The 21,977-nt window shown below is 40.5% G+C and overlaps 2 protein-coding genes across 3 annotated transcripts in view; one reads left to right on the top strand and one right to left on the bottom strand.

Annotated features, from left to right (window-relative positions):
- The first annotated feature begins 4,877 nt into the window (after window positions 1-4,877).
- On the top strand, window positions 4,878-12,469 carry SOD1 (superoxide dismutase 1, soluble). Its single transcript, XM_012657396.1, has 5 exons — window positions 4,878-5,021; window positions 8,327-8,420; window positions 9,849-9,918; window positions 10,763-10,880; window positions 12,003-12,469. The coding sequence occupies exons 1-5, from the start codon at window positions 4,950-4,952 to the stop codon at window positions 12,108-12,110; spliced, it is 462 nt and encodes a 153-aa protein (XP_012512850.1). The 5' UTR covers window positions 4,878-4,949; the 3' UTR covers window positions 12,111-12,469.
- Window positions 12,470-14,619: 2,150 nt separating this feature from the next.
- Window positions 14,620-21,977, bottom strand: part of SCAF4 (SR-related CTD-associated factor 4) — a 57,267-nt gene continuing 49,909 nt past the window's right edge. For both annotated transcript variants that reach the window (XM_012657397.1, XM_012657398.1), the window contains exon 20: window positions 14,620-15,951. In XM_012657397.1, the coding sequence (XP_012512851.1) occupies window positions 14,984-15,951 (968 nt within the window). In that variant the 3' untranslated portion in view covers window positions 14,620-14,983. The remainder of the gene's footprint in view (window positions 15,952-21,977) is intronic.

The raw sequence follows: 21,977 nt of genomic DNA, 5'->3' as shown, positions 1-21,977 counted from the left end.
TCTCCAGATGCACCATGTCCTGAATTAAGCTCTTTGTTCTTTAACTTGTTTTCCTTGGTAAATAGCACCACCATCCTCCCACCCGGTCACCTAAAGCCAGCAATCTGGGGGCTGTCCTTGCCTTCCTACGTTCTCACCCCGCACCTCTGAGTCACTGGAGCTTGTAGTTCCATTTCCATTATCTCTCTACTTTCTTCTAGTAACATCCCTATGGCGTCTCCCAAATGGCCTCTTTGCCTTCAGTTTCACCCCAACCCCCTTCCATCCATCCAATCAGATATGCAGTGACCATTCTTCCTCCCTGCTGAAACTCCTAGAAATTGCTTTTGACCCCAGGTAGTAGAAATTTGGCTATATTGTTTAACTACATAATTTATTTTTACCATGTGGTGAAAAGTGTCCAGATACGTAACATACTACCAATGACAACCATTAATGATTTCTCATGAATCTTACAGCAATGTGCATTGACAGAATAAAGTTATACAATTTCAAGATTTTGATATTTTATAACTGGGCCTAAGCACAGTGCTTTAAAAAAAAACCCAGAAACTCCCCAAGTGATTCTATTGTGCAGCTAAGGTTAACAAGCACTGCACCTGGCCCAGGTGCGTTTGATTCACAGCTGTGTCAGCTTGAGCTGCCTTGAAAAAAAAGAAAGAAAAGAAAAATGATTCACAGCTGAGGTCTAGAGAGAAAATCTAAGATGATTCCCAAGGAAAGTCAGAAACCAGGCTGGAACTGCTAAACAGATAGCATATGACACAGGTCATTGCCAAGATGATTAAACATACAGTGAACTTTCAATTACAGTTTGCAAATTTCTAATCCCAGGCTGTTCACTACTGCTTACTAACAACCTAAATTAATTTTTATATTTTTCCCTCTCCCACTTTCAAAAATGTCTCAAGATACTTCATGATTCTTTCTCCTTACGGTGTTTCTTTATTGGTAACAGCTTTTGGTTTTTGTTATTTACTTATATTAAATATATGCAGGTAGGACTAACTACTACCACTTTTAACTCTTTCTAATTTGCTCCCTAGTTATTAGTGGCTGTGTTTTCTTTGAATCAAAATACAACTCCCTCCTTGTACTTTGCTTCTTCTGGATTTCACCTAGTTCTGACATTTTCTTATAATTCATATGAAAAATATGATGTTTTGGGAGGACCCTGGAGCAAAGGCCTTGGAGATAATCCCTTGTGACATGTGATATAAAGGAGATGAACAGAAACCTACCTATTTGCTGAAAATAAAAAGGAATCTCCTTGGATCACAGAAGAAAAAATAATTTAGAGAAAGAGAAAGTTGAGATAAAGGGGAAAACAGAAGAATGAGTCCTAAGAAGGAAGAGGAGGAAAGTGAAAAGAATGGAAATTGAAGACTGGATTTCTGGTCTACCTTTTCGCTCACCCTTTAACCACAGAAGTCCCCAAACACAGATTTTCATTCTCAGGAATGCTGGAATGACACATCATAAGCTGCTTAGTCATCTGCACCTGCTGCCATCTGATCTGAGGCATCTATAGCACCTCATCATTCCTGACACAATCAGACAGTCTCTCCGGATTACATGTGCCACATTCTGACTGCCAGTTTTAGCCATTTTCCAGGGTTGAAGACTAATCAAGCTACTTTAGGATTCTGTTGACTTCTTGGAGACTCTCACTGGAAATTGGCCTGGTATAAGAGTGAACTTTTCAAGAATTACATGTCTGAGTCCCATGGTCACACCCTGGTTTGAAACACATGGACTCTGTCATTAGATTATGGGGCAGGAGCACCCCAAAGACACAACATCCAGGTTGGAATGAACAGGCCTGCCCCAACATTTGCAGGGTTGCGAGAAGAACACAAAATAGAGTCCCTCATACCATATGCTAAATATTTAGATATAATAAATCATCATAACACAGCTAAATAAACTATCTTCCTGCCCTAACAAACATAGCTTCATAAAGACCTGGAAGGCAAGTTCAAATTTGGAATTCTTGGACTTCTTTGGGTTCTGTGTAGGAAGGTGGCAGTTGAAGGTGGCTGCCTGCCCCAGCTTTTCCTCCTTTCCCCACTCTTGGCTCCTTGTCCCAGGGGAGGGGCCTATTGCCAAGCCTAGCTATGTACCCCTGGTGGCACAATCCCTCCTTGGCCTGTTCAGGATCCTAAAAACAGGATCAGGGCTATTTGGGCAGGGAATTCCAGGGTCCTGGGTACTCAGTTAATGTTCTAGAACAGTGGTACTCAAATGGGGGCCATTTGGCGATTAGGGTATTACTGGCATGTAGTGGGCAGAGGCCAGGGATGCTACTGAACATTCCACAATGTACAGGACAGCCTCCACGACAAGGAATTATCCATCCCCAAATGTCAATAGTCTCAAGGTTAGACACTCTGCATTAGGAGGACAGAAATAACTGTTAAATATTGCATAGTTAAATTCCTGAACCCTGTTCTAGAAGAAGTGAGGTTCTGGGTAGGAGTGCCTTTTTGGCTTCAACAGATTCTTTTCCCCATGGGAGATGTTGCCTGAAGAGGGACAGAATAGGGCCCTCTGAAGTATGGGGTCCAGGGCCAAAGACCTCCTTGCCTAAATGTGAGGATGGTCCTAGGAAGGAACGTCAGAACTCATCTAATGGTGCAGGACACGAAGGCCTTCCATGGTCCCAATAAAGCGTTTGTCTGAATATCTCAAAAGAGGAGTAAGTCACTGTCCCAAGGCAGCTTTTTGTATCTGTGGGCTGCTTCCTTGGCAAGTTTACACTGAACTGAAATCTGCCTAACTTCCTGGGATCAAAAGAAACTTTGGCCTTGGGCAAAGGCCCTTTGGCTAGCATTTGCACCATTTATGCAACTGTCTAGCATATGCCAGTTACATGGAGAATACTAGCAAGTACAACAAGCAAAATTGCTAATATATATACTTTCCAGAGGACGACAAAAAATGTGAATGGTGTTTCTTTGATAGATGAATAGAGTCTAAGGGTCTAAATAAATTAAATATGTATCCCTAAATGTGGCTGGAGCAGCTTTTTTTTTTTTTCTTGAGACAGGGTCTTGTTGTGTCACCCAGGCTAGAGTGCAGTGGTGTCATCATAGCTCACCGCAACCTCAAACTCCTGGGCTCAAGCAATCCTCCTGCCTCAGCCTCCCAAGTAGCTGGGACTACAGGCCCATGTTACCACACAGGCTAAGGAGCAGCTTCTGTTCTTGTTTCACACCGGGCTTGAATCAAGCCTCAGTATTTTGCCATTCTCAAAACTAAATCCTGCCTATGGAGTAGTAGGGGGAAATGCACATTGTATTGAGGAACTCATGGGGTGATGGGGAGCATTTAAATTCCACACAGCAAACAAAACAAACCACCAAGAGGCATAGCTGAACTCCCTTTGGTCTGTCCCTTCTTGGCCCGTCTGAGTCTTCCTGTGGCTTGATGTTTCTCTTTAGGACACCTTCCTCATTTCCTCTTTTGAGTCAAGTATGTCCAGCTTTTGCCTCCAATTTTCATACTTCACTAGGCATAAAAAAAGGCTGCTGGCAAGTCAGAGGCCTCAAATTGAGGTCCCAGACTGGCAATGACTGGGCCAGTCTTGGGAACAAGTCAGGAAGGCAAGTTCTGGGTTCCCTTCCCAGACCTACTGGGTCAGAAATGCAGCAATCTGTGGTTTACCAAGCCCTTTAGGGGAGTCTAACGTGGCTTTGAAGTTAAGCGAACGTCACCTTCTTCTCAGGCAACAGTTCAGCCACCTCTGTGGTTGTTCAGGTACCCCGGTGGGGATGGAGGATGAACACTCTTCCCCCTACTCTATTCCGCCCCTCCCCACCATGGTTTATCAAACTCTTCTAATAAAAATGTGTGTTGGGGGTGGCGGGTGGAAGGCGAGGAGATCTCTTATTCTAAGAGCACTTCAGCATATTGTTGCAGACAGATACATATTTACTGTAAAAATAAGTCTAAGGGAAGAATATAAGTAAAAGTTTAATTCTTACTCCTGAAAGGTAATCAGTCTCCTATATATCTTTCCAGACATTTCTGAGCACACAAGTAAACATCTGTTGACACATTTTTTAAAAAACACAAAAGTAGTTTGTACTGTTTGCTCATTTCATAATGTTTTAAAAATATTTTTCTTGAAAGGTAATATTTATCTCTCCTTTTGTATGTAGGTCTCGTAAATTATTTAACCATTCTACCCTTCTCCTTGAGTGTTGTCGCCCCAGAGTCAGACAAAAACACGAGAGATGCGCAGAAGCCAATCAGTTACCATTCTGGTATCTGTACGGTTGTGGCCTTGCCAAACAGGAAAAATATGAAAAGGACACTGAATTCTGCTAACCAAGTAACACTATGTGCTAAGGACTAAGAAAATGGCAGAGGAGAAACGGTGGGTGAGATGTACCGACTTTACACACCATCAGAAAACCAAAAAGCAGGACAATAAAAAAATGAAAACTACAAAAAGCATCCATCTTGGTGCGTCCCAATTTCTAGATAACAAATGAGACTCTAGGACCAAAGTCCGTCATAAATCTAACGACGTTTCTAGACAAAGTGACTTCAGATCTTCAAGACGTACCACGTATACCTCATTTTCTCAATTTCGTGTACTGTAATCGCGGACTACACTCTTCGGGAAAGAAAGCACGTTTTTTTCCGGCGTTTCGGGTTTCTGGACCTTTCGCCGTGGCGGGCGGGGGGTGGGGGGGCGGCGGCGCGCTGCTCCTTGGCCCCGCCCCTGGGCTCTCCGACCACTCGCGTCCCGAGGCTGCCGCAGGCGGCGAGCTAAGCGCGCGGGCGGCGATTGGTTCCGGGCCAGGTGGGCGGGGCGCGGAGACCTGGCATATAAAGTCCCAGCGGCGCCGCTGAGCGGGTTTGCGTCGCCGTCTCCTGCAGTGTTTGTTTCGTCCTTGCAGGCTCTCTGAGCCCGGACCCCCGCGTGTGTCCCGCGAGTCATGACGTTGAAGGCTGTGTGCGTGTTGAAGGGCGACGGCCCTGTGCAGGGCACCATCCACTTCGAGCAGCAGGCAAGGGCCGGGGCGGAGGCCCGTCGCGAGGCTGCACCCACGCACCTGTGCAGGCAGCGGGCGGCCGGCCGGGCCTGGGCCGCCCTCGTCACACCCCCGCCGCGCCCGCCCCGCTTGGTGCCTTTGCCCCGCGGCGGTGCGGCGCCCGCTAAGTGCTGAGTCACCCGGCGGGCGGGGCGCGGTGGTGTATGACCGAGGCCGCCGCGGGGCTGGGCCTGGGCCTGCTCCTGGGCCCGGGCCTTGGCGGGAGTGCGGGAGTGGAACGCCGAGGCCTGCCCCGCGGGTGCATGCTGCGGCGGCGGCCGGGGAGGGGTGGGGACGGCCGGGCTGCCGCTTCGGGGTCTGTGGGCCTGCGTGGACACTTCAAGTGTTGGAAGCGGCCGAGGTCCTTCCTTGCCTGGTCTGTTCTTGCTCCAGAGGGTCCTCTGTTACCGAGTTGCGCAGTCCGGGGCTCATCCCGCCCTTGAGATCCGGGGTGGCGAGTGCGCCGGGGCCCGCCTGCGCGTCGTCGCATCCCTCATGCCTTTGCGGCTGCTTTTCCATCCTGTGCGCTCTAGGTCTCGGGTCTCCGTTTTTGTACAGCTCTCCAGCTAAGAATGTTTTTTAGGGTTTTAAAAGTCTGTGAAAAACAATACGCAATAGGGACCATATGTGGCACTTTGCAGGAAAGTTGGCTGGCCCCTGTTCTAGGTCATGGTCAGGCTGCAAGGGCAGAGAAGATGGCTTTGGACAGAGATGTTTTTCTCCTTCGAAGCGCCAAAAGCCAGCAATCTGACCCTTTTGTTTGGGATTTTCCAGGGCAGAGATTCTCAACTCCGGGTGCACAGTACACTTATTTGGGGAGCTTTTAAAAAAATACAGAGACTAGGGCCCACCCCCAGACAAATTACATCAAAATCTGTCCCAGTGCAGTCTGAGCATTGCTATTTTTTAAGTTTCCATAGTGATTTTAATGTGTACCTAGTATTGACAACTGTTTGAGGACAGCGGGTGGGGTTTGGATTTGGAATTTAGGAGACCTAGATTTTCCATTACATTGAATTGGCACTTAACTCTGTTATTGGATCATTTCTTCAACCAAATGCTCTGCAGAGTGGCTTTAAAATTGCTCTGCCAGTGAGCAGGTTGCTGAGGTGGTCAAAGACAAACTACTGAACACATCTTGTAAAATAAAGTATTCAGAAATATATTCAGAAATACTATCAGTAATATTGCAAAACAGATGTGTTGCAAGGAATGTACTTTTGATAAGACTGTCCTCAGAACTTTAAGGAGGTTACCAATTGGTGGAAAATTGTACTTAGTTTAATAATCATGAGACAATATTTAATATGTGAATGAGATTTAGTCTTTAAAATGGTTTACAGAAATGTGAGAGGACAGGAACAGTATCTGTGAACAGTCTAAGTATCTGTGAAATTTACGTGAGGGGAGAACTTATATTTGAGTTTAGGTTTTCTTTAATTGGTCTCAAAATTTTCTGGAAAAGGTTAACTTTGGCATTTGACTACATTTTGCTGTTTCATTTGTCAGACATTGTTTCGCTGCCTTTCTTCTCCCACGTGATTCGCCAACACTAGAGTGTCTCAGAAGCCTCTGAGGAATTCCCTCCCCTATAGCCTTTGAGAAGCCATTCGGGAACCCAGGTTCCTCTGCAGCTTGTGTGTTTCCTTCTTTTGAGCTCCAAACTTCATTTTGGTGATTTCCCTTGTACCTGATGTAGCCCCTTAGGTAGTTAAGCATTACAGCTTTCCAGAAATGTAGATGTAATCAATTGGCTATAAACTGTCTTTGGTTTGGCCTATTCAGTGTTTAAAATTTTGGATTAGTTGCCAACTTTTAAACATCAGAATTTTCACCTATAATCCAATTTTCCTAGCCTCTCTTGAAAAATTGGGAGATCGCTCATATTGGAGATCTGCTCGTACTGAGCTTTCATTAGCCCAGGACAGCACTGTGCTAGAGCAGTGTACATTGTTTTTTGCTTCCCAGGCCTGTTTACTGCTTTAAGGTACAGTCTGGTCCCAGTAGGGTTGAACCCAGCTTGCTTTTGAACAACTACTTGTATTTGCAGTATGCAAATATCCCTTAAATGGAGATTTGAAAGGACCTGCCCTTTTTGTTTTTGTGCTCTTTATAACATAGCGTTTTGAGGGACAGCATTCATAATTGAGTTTTTCCAGAATTAAATATTTAAAAGAATCATAGTATCCTCAAAAAGAAAAGAAAAAAGGGCAGCAATTGCCAGAATACTTCCTTTGAGCAGTGGTATTTTCCAATGGAAAGGCAAATCTTAAAGGCTAATGCCTCTTGTAACTGTTGGCCTTGCCTATTTAAAAACAAACCAAGCTAAAAATAGACACTAGCACATGTATTACTGTGGTGTGGATGGTGTGTGTACCTTATTTTAGTCCTAAGCTCTCTTTGTAGTTTCATAGTACCTCCCTTGATTTCTGTGTGTACCTGCACGGCACCGTTACCTGTCACCCTGGCCTGCATGGCAATACTGCTTTAGTATTTTTATTGTCTTTTTTTTTTTGTTAGAGGAAAGGTTATCTGGGTTTCAGTGCCTAAAAAGATTTCAGACAACAGTACCTCTGGTTAGACTAAAATTGGTAGTACCCCCAGGGTCAGTGGGATAGAATATTTTTTGGCTACTAATTAAAAATATCTATGATGGAAGCAAACAGCCACCGAGGAGACAGTGGAGAATAGGGGTCCTAGGGAAGCCAGTTGGACATTTTCAGGGTGCCTTTTCATTTTTTTAAGGCAAGTCTATATGTTTGCATTGGCTGCATAAAGAAAAAGCAAGGTGCTTAAAAGACGGTATGATGAGACACCTTTTGGGTTAAAAATTTTGAAATGTGCACATAACACTCAGCATGTACAAATATGACCTAGTCAAAAGTATTTGGTAAATAAGTACTTTTTCATATTATATATTCACTGTAAAAGAGTCAAGACAAAGTATATAAACCTGACATTTTGGTACTTACTATGCTTGCCACTCTGCCAGGTGCTTTTAATATGCCATTTAATAATGATGCCTGGCCACAAGGTGCCTGTGCTTTGAGTGCCAGAACAAGATTACCGTCTCCGTTTCCATAGGGATACAGGCCTAGAGCAGTTAAGCAGCTTGCTGGAGGCTCACTGGTTGGAAAGTTGTGGGCCTGGGGTGTGCACACGGATTTTTCGACTCCCAATTCCATGTTCTTTTCACTCTGTGTGGTAAAGGTAAATCAACTGTTTCCTTTGTCGAGAAGCACTTGTTCTCTCAAACTTCATGCACTTTTCTTTGAATAAAGGAAAATGGACCAGTGGTGATAAAGGGACGCATTACAGGATTGACCGAAGGCCAGCACGGATTCCACGTCCATCAGTTTGGAGATAATACACAAGGTGGGTGTTCTGCCGCTCTAGTGACTCATACTTGTTTGACCTAGTACAATAAACAGGACTGAGTAAAGTAACCCCTAAACATTAAAAACCCACAATTTTTTTTTTAAAGAGGTCAAGTTAAAAAGACTATTAACATCAGCCTTAAGGAGTTTAGCCATACACTGGTCTTTGACTCTTACGTGGAAATGGAGAGGAGGAGTTGATATTTTTTTGTAGTGATTATGGCTTGATTATATAAGAGGTTTTTTAAAGAATGCAATAGACATATAGAAAACAAAAAGTAAAGCTCCTTTCTTACCTTCTGTAATGATCCCAGGGGTTTTTGAGCTGGAGTTTGAGGGTGGTGCTTCAAGCACAGGGCCTGCATTTACTTGCATTATGCTGTATAAGAATAGCTCCACACCCCAACACAAAATCTTAGTGGGGAAAAAAAAGTATGATGCAAACTGAAGAGAGCAGACTGTTGGTGCTTTCAAATAAGTTTCATTTTCATCATTTGGGATTAGAAGCAAATTAAAAGTTTATGGGTTAAATTGCATTTAGTGATCTTTTGCCATATTTGAGTAATGTTCTGAACTTTGTGTTTACGGACTTCTTATGATGAGAACTTTGTTCATTTTACTAGAACTTGTTTTTAATTTTGCACAATTTAGTTCGAAATGGTGATTTAATGACCAGATTTGATCCATTTCAGTAATTACTAACATTCTCCAAGTTGCTTCTTGGTTTTTACTGCCTCTGGTTTGGGAGGTACTTGCCCTGTAGCTTTGACTTGCTAGCTACTTCCTATAACCTGCCTGTCTGTCTTCTGTGTGGGACTCCTGGAGAGGGAAAGGCAGGGCTGCTGAGTGAAGAAAGCCGTGTCATGCAAGGACCTTCTGCACTGTGGCAGTTGTGTTCTGCGTGAATGGCATCCTCTGGTGCACAGGAGTGCTGTTTATACAGAATGCAGTTGGAGTGCCATCCCCTGGAGTTGTGTGAGGTAGCAGCCTTGACCCTTGCACATAAGATGCTGTGTTAATGTTCTACCTGCACCAAGTATAAAGCGCACAGACAGGAGAGCTGATTGGTAGTATGTTGCTGGGGAGATAAATTTTTTGTAGTTAAGGCATGCTACTTTCTTAAAAACTAGGGTCATAATCATGGGATTCGAATAGTAGAACTGTTGAGGATCAAGTCTGGTTCCCTTATTTTACAGTGAAGAAGCCAAAACCTAGAGAAGGGTGCTAGCTTTACTAGTGTCAGACAGTAGTTAGAACTAGTCTCTACTGCCTGCCCCGCTGTGTTTATACCAAGGTGTTGCTTAGCCCGGAAGTCATGATGCAGGTCAGTGCTTTTTCCATTGGAGGTTTCAGCAGTGTTTCTTTTTAGAATGTATTTGGAGTTTTGCTTTGTAATTTAGCTGCTTATTTATTTTTTTGTAAATAGGCTGTACCAGTGCAGGTCCTCACTTTAATCCTCATTCCAAAAAACATGGCGGGCCAAAGGATCAAGAGAGGTGAGCAACAAGATGCTTAGCTCTTATAATAATGGCAGTGGCTTTTTGGAATCCATATGGTAGGTCCACTGCTTGTAAATCGCATGCTAAGATAATTGAGTGTTCTCCACCTGTTTTTTGAAGTTGTTAACTCCCATGGAACCCTGCACCCCGAAGTGCTGGAATTGCTTACTCCCTAGGCTATTGAGTTGACAAATGGGGACACTTAAACAATTTGGTTTTGGAGCATTTATTGAATATAGAACTAATACAAGTGCCAAAGGGAACTAATACAAGAAATGTCATGAGTAACAGTACTGTCAACCACTAGCAAAGTAAATCATCATTGTGAAACATAGGAAGCTTCTGCAGATAAAAATATGATATCGAAAGCTAGTTGAGTCTCCATTTGTGTGTGTTTTCTGAAAGCCTTTCAGGAAAATATTAGATTTAAGGACAAAGAGTTTTATATATATATAAAACAGAGGCCTAGGGGCATAGCTTTCTTAGCTGTGCCAATAATTAACAGCCATAACTCAGTAACTTAGAATTTACCCTTTGGTACTTTACTTCTGAAATTAGAGGTGTACTCCCCATCTCATGACTTTTCCAAGAGCATTACTTTATAAACTTGAAGCCTTGTTTGAAGAGCTGTGTCTAGAATGTCTAGCTATTTGTTTTTAAATGTTTCCAAAATTTTGTGTAAGTGGATGAGTGGATCTTATTTGATATATACTGTATACACTTTTTAGCCCACCCTTGTGTACTTGACTCAGTCAATTTTTAATTTAGCTCGTGAACTGACTGTCCAGATGTTAAGTGGAATCAGTCCTAATTAATCTGATGCTTTTTCATTCCACGTTAGGCATGTTGGAGACCTGGGCAATGTGACTGCTGGCAAAGATGGTGAGGCTGTTGTGTCTATTGAAGATTCTCTGATCTCGCTCTCAGGCGAACATTCCATCATTGGCCGCACAATGGTGGTAAGTGTTCATACAAAGGATATGCATAAAATTTGTTCTAACTTATAGTTATGTATCTTTTTAACGACTTCACGATTATTACTGTCCTGGTTTCTAAAGATCCAGATAAATTGTAGTTCAGATTGGGAAAACCAATTTTATTAGATGATTACAGTGAAAATGAAGTATTTCATCTAGGCCAGTTAAGTAAGAACACTGTTTTGCTAAGATTAGCAGTAAAAAGCAGGTTGCATTTGATATTAGATCCCAATTGGGAAAACAGTAGTCTTTAGTTTTAAAATGGCCAGGTTTTCTTGCCACAATTCAGTTTCCCCCTTGTAGCTGAATAGAACATTTTGTTAAGTTTAAAATCTTGGATGGACTTCAATATTAATGTTCATTCAAGTCTGCAGGTTGTCATTAGTTGTTTACCACGAGGGAAGCGGTTGCCGTAAGTTACTCTGTGGAGGTACATCTGGTTCATGCAAAGCACTGAGTAGTATAGGCTCTCTTTTGTCTACTTTGGGGGCAGTTAACGTTCAGTAGTCACTTACTTTCATTAACCCTTTATCCTTAAAATTGTCTTCGGCTATAATTGTGAAGCAGAAAAATCATTTATAAATGATTTCATACATTTTAATGAACAAAATTTAAAATACTATTGCTAAAGCATTTAAAATAGTTTTAGGATTACCTCTTATTTATAGGCCTGTAGTTCATTAGGCATGACATTTTGATAGTTTTTTTGGTACACTTTCACTTTCTTTTTAAAGCAATTAAAAAAAAGCGGCCAAAGAAACTACAAGGATGGCTACTTGAAACTAAGGTTACTATAATTTATCATGGAGGATTAAGACCAGCATGTGGTAGCCTGTAACAGATGTTTGGGTTTTTTAGTATTTCATTTAAAGATAGCAACACTTACCTAGTTTTTAAAGGTAACATGTCTGTACCATCAAGAAAAAGTAAGTAGTAGTTTCTACTTTTGAATTACTAGATTAAATGTAGTATTATTTCCCTACTAGTAGGATTATTTTAACATGTTATTTTTCTAATATGATGAGGTTCTTAAAAATCTTTTGGGTATTGGAAGAGGTAATTACGTGATAGCTCAAAGTTATATGTTCTTAACATTTTTTAAAGGTCCATGAAAAACCAGATGACTTGGGCAAAGGTGGAAATGAAGAAAGTACAAAGACGGGAAATGCTGGAGGTCGGTTGGCTTGTGGTGTCATTGGGATCGCCCAATAAACATTCCCAAGGATGTGGTCTGAGTCCTAGTAACTCATCTGTTATCCTGCTAGTTGTAGACTGTAACTTGATAAACATTAAACACTGTAATCTTAAAAGTGTAATTGTGTGACTTTTTTTAAATTGCTTTAAGTACCTGTAATGAGAACTGATTTATGATTACTTGGACGATTTGTATAGTTTTATAAAACTCATTATCAATTAAAATGTCTGTTTCAGTGATCTCCATATTTTGCCAGACTTAATCACAGATGGTTATTAAACTTAATTGTCTGAATTTCTTCAATTCTCATTCAAGCCTGTGAATAAACAACCTGTATGGCACTTATTTTGAGCCTATTAAAGTGTCCAAATTTAAATTCTACATTAGCTCTGGTATTTATATAGAGCTTGAATGGAACAGATTAAATAATATTAACTGTTTCATAGCATTGTAGTGTATTTTGAAAATGTTTTAAGTGGGACCATCAAAATGTATAAATTTTTAGCAGCTTTTAGCCAAAACTAACCCACACTTTGAACTTAGACAAATAGGTTGTCCTTTGTCAGCTTTAGGTTATTTTCCCTTAGTCTCTTAGCATTTTGGTTCATGAAGTACCTGTTTATTTTAAAAAGTAGATGTTATGGTTTAAGAGAGCCATTTGGTAACTTTTAGTGAACTTGTAAAAGGCAAGTTACAGCCTCAGCTAAGAATAAGATTAACTTACCTACCTGCCAGAATGGCACCTATTCTACTTTCAAAAACAGAGGTTGGCAGTCTACTTTCAGACCAGCCTTTGAAAGAAATCTATAGCACTGGAAGATGGAACCAAGGAAATGTCTGATTGTAGGTCTGGCCATTTAAATATTATAGGAATTTATACACCCAATTAGTGAAATCAAGTCTCTTTCTCTTAATGTAAATGTATATGTACCTGTGAGAGAAAGCTTTGAAATGTTAGTCTAACTCAGGTTTGACTATCTGGGTAACAGCTGTTTATTCAATTGAAAATTGTACAATATTATTTCTGATAGAGAAACTAGGAATAATCTACAGTCCCATTTGTTCCTTAATATATCATGTACTTTCTTAAATGTAGTTCAATTAGGAGAGGAATGCTAAATTGGAAAAAGACCATTTTTGGTGTTTTCAAAGTTTTAAGACTGATAAAGACCAATATGCTCACAGTAAGTGGCTAAAATGACCAGGTAGAGAATTTAAACAGTTAGATTTTCACTGATGTACGATTTGTTGCGTATGTGGGATAACTCAAGTACAGGGACTCACTCGGGATCTTTTAAAGCCTCAAGTGTAATCACACTACCAGTTAGTATTTTGCGTTTTTTCATGTGTAAATGGGGTGGTCTCAATACTTTTAATTGGAAATAAAGGCTGTAAGTCCTTGAAATCTGGATGCTGAATAATCAGATGTATGTTTCTTTTCAGAAGGATTTAGTTAGGTCTTTTAGACTTCTCAGTGGGCCAATGTAAAACTAAGGACAAGTTTTACAATTTAAATCCACAGATACGAAACTGGATTCTCATTTTCTAAAGGCAGGAATACAAGAACATTGCTCTAGGTATATTCTCCCTGTCAAAAACAAAGGTCTCGTAGAGTATTATTTAAAAACCAAAGTAATAAAGCAACTTCGCCTGGGGACTGAAGGCAAAAAAAAAGTTAACTGCTCGGCACACTGAAACTAGGACAGTTTAAGAATGTAATTTAAGAAAAAAGCTTCAACAAGGCCATAAATACTTGGACAGTGTAACATCAGGTCTTGGCACCGGGTAAGCCGTTTTGTGTAACAGCTTTTCTGCACTATTTCAGATATAGGCTTGATTTGGCTTTGGGCGTCTTCATGTGATAACCAAATATTTTTCCTAGTTAACCCAACAATTTGAAGCAAAAGAGATAAAGTACTTTTCTATGTGGCAAAAAGTTCAGTCTACCTCTGCCCAGCAGGAGAGTTTTAAAAAATAGTAAAGAAAAGCAACAGGCACTGTTATAGGAAACAATAGGTTGCATTGAAGTCGTTAAACATGTAAGACAAAAAGGTTTTAGGTTGCAAATGTTAACCTTGATTTCTTCCACTGTTTTGAAAAAATGGTTTTTAAAAAAAAAACCAAAACATGCAACCTTCTAAATAATACCCAGGCAACCACATAATTTATAGTACAACCTGTAACAATGGGATCTAATTGCCCTCCTCCCCAGCATAATCTCTTTACAAATTAATTAGGGTAACATTTACCACAAAGCCAATGGGGAAAAAAAAACCTTAAATGAATTGCAAACACTAACAAACTTTTCAGTTAACATTAAAACAACTTAACCTTTATCTTATGACTGAAATGCTAAAAATCAAAAGTATTACGTATGAAAGTGTTTGAGAGTAACTACATAAAAATGTCTATTTTGCATCAAATAAGTCTAATTTAGACTCCAATACAGTATCAACAGCTCAAACTTTGATGGTGAACAATCCTTTTCCACCTTAATGCAGCGTAGAAGAATAGCACACATTAAAGTTTGTTACGAAAATAGAGTTTATTAAAAACATCCCTATTGTTTTGAGGAGCTTTCACCGTTACCTTGTCTTAAATTAAAAAAAAAAAAAAATAGAGAGCACTTCTAATTACGATTTGTAAACTTTTTAAAGTCAAAACTTTTAAAAAGTTACAGCAAAAAGGGTAATATTTATTCATATTTTCAGTATTTTTTGTTATTTTGTGGCTATTTTTAAATAGAAGGGAAGCAATCAAATTGCTTACAATTCCCCACCAACTACCGCGGGGCTGTGATATAGCAGGAGCAAATATGATACAGCATCTGTACACCTCAAGCTCTACACTCCAGGAAGTGTCACTGTCACATTTTGACAAATTCCAGTCTCTAACGAGGAGCCTCTGCTGCTGAGCCAGAATCCTTTTCAGGTTCAATGGATGAGGTAGCCTCAGCAGGTAACTCTCCAGAAGGTTTTACAACTGTGGCCTCAGACTCCCCCTTATCAAGTTCTGAAACAGTGTCTACGTTTCCCACTTGGCTAATGGAAGGTTCAACGGTTTTGTTACCACCTGCCCTGTCTGTCACCTCAGGCTTTTCCTTTCCTCGGTTTTCTTCCTTTTCCCTACGAGACTCTCTATCTCTAGAATCTCTCTCTCTGTCTCGATGCCCACTAGAGCGTCTATTCCTCTCTTCCAAGTCTCTGTGCCTGTCCCGGTCAGGGCTCCTTCTTCCCCACTCTCTCCTTTCACGATTACTATTCTCTCTATCATCATTGCGGTTCCCATACCGTTCCCGGTCATTTTCCACCCTATTTCCAAAAGATCGTCTTCCAAATCTTTCTTGGTCTCTACCTGAATTGAACTGCTGCCTGTTATCATTTCTAAACTGCTGTGGCTGCTGCTGGGCTGGTGGAGGCTGTTGTGACGGTGGCGGCTGCTGCTGTTGTGGCTGTGGTGGAGGCGGCTGTTGCTGTTGCTGCTGTTGCTGTTGCTGCTGCTGCTGCTGCTGTTGCGGTTGTTGCTGTCTCCCATCTCTGTCTTCAGGACCCCCTGGGCCTGGCCCTGGGCCCCCGAGCCCTGGCATTCCACCAGGCCGAACAAAGGGGCTGTGCGGTGGGAAGGGACCTTTCATTCCATGAGGTGGAGGCATCGCAAAGCCCCCTGGTCCTGGTGGCGGACCTCTGTGCATCATGTGCGGCGGCATGGGTCGAGGTGGCATCAAAGGGAATCGCTGTAAGTGAGGTGGAGGCATTCCTGGAGGACGCTGAAGCGGGATGAGGCCGGGTCGGGCACCAAGAAGACCAGTAGATGGTGCCTGGAGCCCAATTACAGGACCAGGGGCAACTCCTTGAGTGCCTGAAAGACAACAGAAGTAAAAATGTAAATACTGCAGAAGATTGCAGTCTATTTTCAGTTGCTTCCCACGGAGCTTAAAGCAAAAAGAAATTCCACCCAGAATCTTCACATGTCATGCTGTTTGTCAGTCTACCTGCGACTAACCCAATGGAGGGCCCAGTAACAACCTAAGGCAAGCAATCACAAAGACTAATTTTTAAAGTAATAAAGGTGGAGGCCAAAATAAGCTGGAAAAGAAAATTTTAATGATAAGAGCAATTTCTGAAAAGAGTATGTCAAAATTCCCTTCTGTAGCCTTAGACGCTGTTTCACCACTCCAAATATTTAGAGAAGCACAACATGCTAAGCCCTAATGAGATAAAGCATGCACTAGTATTCAAGCCAAGTGAAGGTTATTGCAGGTGAACTCTTACAAAATTTTACACTCTGATTCTAGGTCTCAAATTCGACTTACTACTAGAAAAAACAAGGTCACTAACCTAGAAAAATCCAGTAAAGAGGAAGGTCTCTCTGATTCCATGCTACACTTAAGTCCATATTACAATGCCTCATGTAGTTACTATGCAATAGGCACCATTTAAACACCAATGTTTATAAAACAAGGATCCACACACAAATGAAAAGTTTATTTTTACAGTTCCTTTTTCAAAGCACAGCACAATGTGTAACCTGCTAGGCCAACATGACTACTGAATAATGCTGAACGTCCAGCCATTCACCTTCCATCCATTCGTCCAAAGGTGGCAAGTCTGATAAAGCTAGTGCTGTTGAAAGTAACAACAATTTCCTCATTTTATTTTCACATTTACACAAGGGTTTGCTCATTGTGGTCTAAGAGTCGCAGATGTTCAACAACCCATCATTTAAATCATATGAGAAAGAAGTAAGGATTTGTGTTTTGGTTCACCACTTAACAGGAAAGCACTGGCAATTTATTTATCTGAAAATATAAGTATCACAAGGCAAATACTATGACCAAAAGGAGTTACTCTGATAATGGAAAACGTTCCAGACATTGTCAGAATATGCTATTTACCTATGTACTGCAAAAAGGCCCTTGAGCAAGTTATTGGTTAGGACAATCAGTTGGCAATGGTTAAGAGAAATGCTCTCACACATAGGCAAATGACCCAATACTTTAGTACTAAGTATTTTCATCTCTTTTTTCCCCAATATCACGTTATTTTAGGTTTATAACTTGGATCAACTTCTCACCCACTTTAGCAAACAGATCTTGCAATGTTTCTAAATTTTCTGTATAAACAATACTAGTATGATAAACAAGAATTTCTACTTCAGTTTTTGCTACTCACACCATGTGGTCTAACATTACTCTCTCAGAGTTAACCACTAAAGAGGAATTGAAAATGTATGTAAACCACTTTATAACTCTTAATACGAAGACTCATCAGCTATGGTATTTACTTTAATAAAATACCTTCTTTTAAATGCTTAAAGAGAAATACATTATGTCTGGTGAAATATAATCTTACTCATGAGTATGCTGGATATGTGCCTCAGTATTCTGGTTTATAAAATGGGCATGGTAATAAATACCTGCCACTTGTTGAGATCAAATGGGATAAAATATGGAAGAGTAAGCTCAGTGCCTGGTTAACTGCCGAAATTATTGTCCTAATACATCTATTTAGAAAGGTGACAAACAACCTAACACTAAATATTTGACTTTGCAAAAACACATTTTTCATTTTTGATAATTAAGATCTTAATTAATTCCTCCTGATTCCCCAATACTTACCATAGTTTAAAGCTAAATACTTTAGTAGCAGGGAAGAATGTAAATATACTTTCCACATGCCAGGTATAAAGTTGGGAAATGCTAATTACTACAGCAAAAGCCAGAAATTGTGAAATGGATAAATTAGGTGATAACTTTGTCCCTTCAGACTCTTCACACTTTCTTTAGGACAATCTGAGACAACAAACATATACAGGACCACCAACATCTGTGGACTTTAATTCAAAACAAATAACAGAAAATGTGCATACCCAGGTATAGCCTCTTTTAATAGTTATTACATAGAAGCATCTAAAACAAACTGAACTTTACTTTCCCATCAGTTTTTATTAGGAAAGGGTTTCAAGGACTAAAATGACCAATGTCTACTGTTATGGAGGTCAGTGTAGTACACCCCAGTGCCTACCTGTAAGTTCAAGGGGCCATAGCAAAATTTAAAATAACATTAGAAAATGGGAGAGGGAGGGTCTCAAAGCATCTTATTAGAACTAGAATTTGTGATTCCATGCTACACTTAAGTCCATATTAAAATGCCTCATGTAGTTACTATGCAATAGGCACCATTTAAACACTAATGTTTACAAAACAAAGATATTTGTTTTGAGATGAATCTTCAAAAGGAAACACAGTGCAGGGCAATGGGAAGGTCCTATTCCTGATTTCCCCATGATGACTTGGCTTTCTCAACTATCTGACAGTGTCCAAAAGGATACAAGTCCATCTAAACCTTGTACAGAAGGGACAAAATGGGCAATGATTATAACATATAAACCTCAGTCTGTAGGACCACATCTCTTAGGTCCTTTATAGCATATATTTGAGGGTGTCTATAGATTGACTTTACAGGGTTAATAGTTACACTGATCATATACTTAAACCTCCTATAAAGCACAGTATTTTTTTAATGAAGAAAAAAATTGCCTAACTCATCTATTTCATCCATGTGGATATTTGTAGTTGAGATCTGCCAATAATACACATTCAAATACCTTCATTTGTAAATAATGCTAGAAAGATGCATCAGAGGCTCGGTCTCCTTTTAACTCTTTATGAACCAACAAAATTTATAGATTTCCCTGACAGAATATTCCCATAGTCCCAAATGACCTTCAGACCCCAGGAATTTTTGTTTTATCTGTAATTCCTTTTATCCCCCTTTGTAGTAAACACATATTGCTTTTATAATAAAAGCTACAATTAAAAATATATTAGGTGGCAGAAGCCTTTGGTAGGTTATCTAGCTGAACTTAACTTTTATTAGGAAAGCTGGCATTACGTATATACCAGTGGAGTATAGAATGAGTTATCCAGGTCAAATGGGCATTCAAAGCAGTTATTCATTTTATCTGGAAGTATGATGTACATCACTGCCAAGTTTTCTAGAGTTATAGATTTTAAAGAAACACAATTCATTCACCCATGTACTGAATATATCAACTTTACATTATTGGCTCATTTAATGGGCTGAGGATATAAATAAAACACAGTCCTTTCCTTCAAAGAGTATAAAGTTTAGTAGAAATACAAGTGTCAATTGCTGTAAAAGATGGCACAAGCTAGCATGGTGACATAAAGGTGGAACTGATAAAGACGGTGTGTGAATCTGAGTGGGAGTCACAGGGATGTCTGAACTAGGTCCTAAAGGAAGGGAAGAACAGACAAGGCCAACATGAGTAAGGAAGGACATTAACTGTCAAGAGTGGCAGCTTTTGAAAAGGTTAAGCAAGGTGAAGCAGCAAAGTTATGTTTACAGAACTTCGATAGAACAATTTCTGATGCAAACTAAAGAGAGGAAAAAATATAGATGAGGTTTACGAGGCTGAACAAGTATGTCAGGGCAGTTCAGAGGCCTTATACACCATGAGAAGGAAGCTGGATTTTGACCTGAAGTGATTTGGGAAACCACCAAGGGTTTTATAGCAGGAATGAATGATGCTGTGATTGTTTTTGAGAGATCCTTTGATAAGTAGTATACAGGAAAGCAAGGAAAGTTCCCTAGAGGAAGTTAGGCTCTTACTTCAAGAATCTAGTAGAAGGTGATGAGACCGAACTGAGCAAGGTGCAACAGATGAGGGGCACACTGAAGACATTTAGTGACCAGGACTGAATGAGTCTGAGATGAAGGGGCACAGCTCTCTGCTCTGAATGACTGAGTAGATGGAGGTATCAATGCAAGATCAGGAATTAAGGAAGAGAAGTCACTTTTGGAGACACATGACAAATTTCATGTGGTAATACTGAGAGTCACAGGGGCCTGGGCAACCTTCGTGGAAATATTCTTAAGAAGTTGATTATGTGCATACTTAGGGCTCAGAAGAGAAGAGTCATGGTATTAACTCCCCCAGAATACATGTGAAACAAAAAAGAGCTTAGACCTGGGAAAACATAAATTTCTAATATAGCAAGGTTTTAGGGCAGACAAAAAAGTGATAGCCCCGAGTGTCTGTATTCAAATTTGAGAATAGGAAATAAACTGGAGCTTAACTCAAAATAAGCCAGACTGAGTATTTCCCATGATGATCCAAAAAACAACTGTTTTACAATTAAAAAATTAAAAGGAGATGCCATTGCCATCTACAGCAAAGATATCTGGAATTATGTGAAATACAGAACAAGCACATTAAAGGGCTACAAGGGAGGTGGGGGAAGGGAGAAGGCTGCTCTCATAGTTGGAGTCTAATGTTGACCATGAAATCTCAGAATGTAGATAAGGCATATGAAAAGTACATAAATAGAACAGCTTTTTGCCAAGAAGGACCACAGAGAATATGCAATCAGGGAGACAGATATAAAACCTAAGATGTAAAAGGTCTGATTTTAAATACTGTGGGAGTGATCAATTTTTTCAACAGTTAGATGATTTCATAGGGGATGTGAAATTTAAAGGGGATCTTTAAAGAAAAACAGGGATTTGCTACGTGAAAAGTGAGAGAGGAGGGCAGAGGAAGGAAGGACAGAGGGGACGTCAGAAAAGGCGAGGAGTCAGTTCCTCTACCTCTTCTGTCAATGACCTTGTCTTCCCTTCTACCCCAGCCACCGCCTGTAGGAGGTCCTGGATGTTCACCGATAATTTCATTACTTTCAAGTTCTCGATTTCAAGTACCCTACTCTCTGACTCCCCTTCTCCTCTTTCCAGGTCATTCCCTCCGGGACTCCTTTCCCAAAACAATCTTCAATCCCACCAGGCTTATGCCCCCAACGCCCTTCATGTCTCTATGTTCCTCCTTACCTGCCTTGGAGTCCATGCTTCTCCCTCACCACAGTCACCTTGGACAAACCCCAATATTGGTTTTAAATGCAGCTCTTCTACCTAATCTGTACCTGAACGTGGCTGGGAGTTACTCCACCCCTGCAGCATGCAAACTGGTCTCATTTTATATTTTTAAACTATAACCACAAGTGCACCCTTAATTCTGGCCAACAATCTTACATTTTTCTAGTAATTCACACTCTCATGTCTCATTTATTTCACATGTTCTAGCTTCTTCTTAATCCTCTCCACTCTTAGCTGGTTTGTTTTATAACAATTTTATATTAGTAAGATAAAATTCACATAGCCTGTAATTCGCCACTTAAAGTGCACAATTCAATGGTTCACTGTAGTACATTCACAGAATTGGGCAGCCATCATAATCAACTTTAAACATTTTCATTACCTCCAAAAGAAACTCTGCATCCATTAGCCATCACTCCCTATTCCCGCCCCCCCAGCTTTCCCCTCACCCACCCCAGCCCACATAATCTGTTTTCTGTTTGTGTATTTGCCTACTGTCAACATTTCGTATAAATGAAATCGGACAATGTGGTCCTTTGTGACTGGCTTCTTCTACTTGGCGTATCTTCTCAAGGTTCATCCATTTTGTAGCATGTATGGATACATTTTTTATTACCAATAGTCCATCATAAGGATAGACCATATTTTATTTATCCTAGTTGGTTTATCATTAAAAAAATAAAGGCTTTTATAAAAAGACTTTTTCATCTACCTACCTACCACCACATCTACCAATTTACCTGTACCTGTGTCCACATTACTCCTTCTGTGACTGTGTTCCAAAGGCTAAGTCCTTTATTTGTGCCCTGGATCCAGCCCTTCTCACCTACGCATCAGCCTAACATATTCCCCTTCTTTCTTGCACCAAAGTTCCCTCACTACTTGATTTCCCAATAATAAATATGCTGTGGTTTTGTCCCCTTTTAGAAACAAGAACAAAAATAAAAAATTCCTTCACCTTCCATCTCCTTTCAGGTATTACCCAATTTTACT

This window comes from Propithecus coquereli, unplaced genomic scaffold, assembly GCF_000956105.1.
Source record: "Propithecus coquereli isolate 6110/MARCELLA unplaced genomic scaffold, Pcoq_1.0 Scaffold54, whole genome shotgun sequence".
Taxonomy (NCBI): Eukaryota; Metazoa; Chordata; class Mammalia; order Primates; family Indriidae; genus Propithecus; species Propithecus coquereli.
The sequence above is the reverse complement of the archived record's forward strand: the minus strand, read 5'-3'. Positions and strand labels throughout refer to the sequence as shown.

What these genes read in the sequence shown, in the direction of transcription:
- SOD1 (XM_012657396.1), top strand. Translation starts at nt 4,950, where the DNA reads ATGACGTTGAAGGCTGTGTGCGTGTTGAAGGGCGACGGCCCTGTGCAG. An exon ending in GTTTGGAGATAATACACAAG is followed by an intron (nt 8,421 to 9,848) that starts GTGGGTGTTCTG and finishes TTTTGTAAATAG; the next exon opens with GCTGTACCAGTGCAGGTCCT. An exon ending in TCATTGGCCGCACAATGGTG is followed by an intron (nt 10,881 to 12,002) that starts GTAAGTGTTCAT and finishes CATTTTTTAAAG; the next exon opens with GTCCATGAAAAACCAGATGA.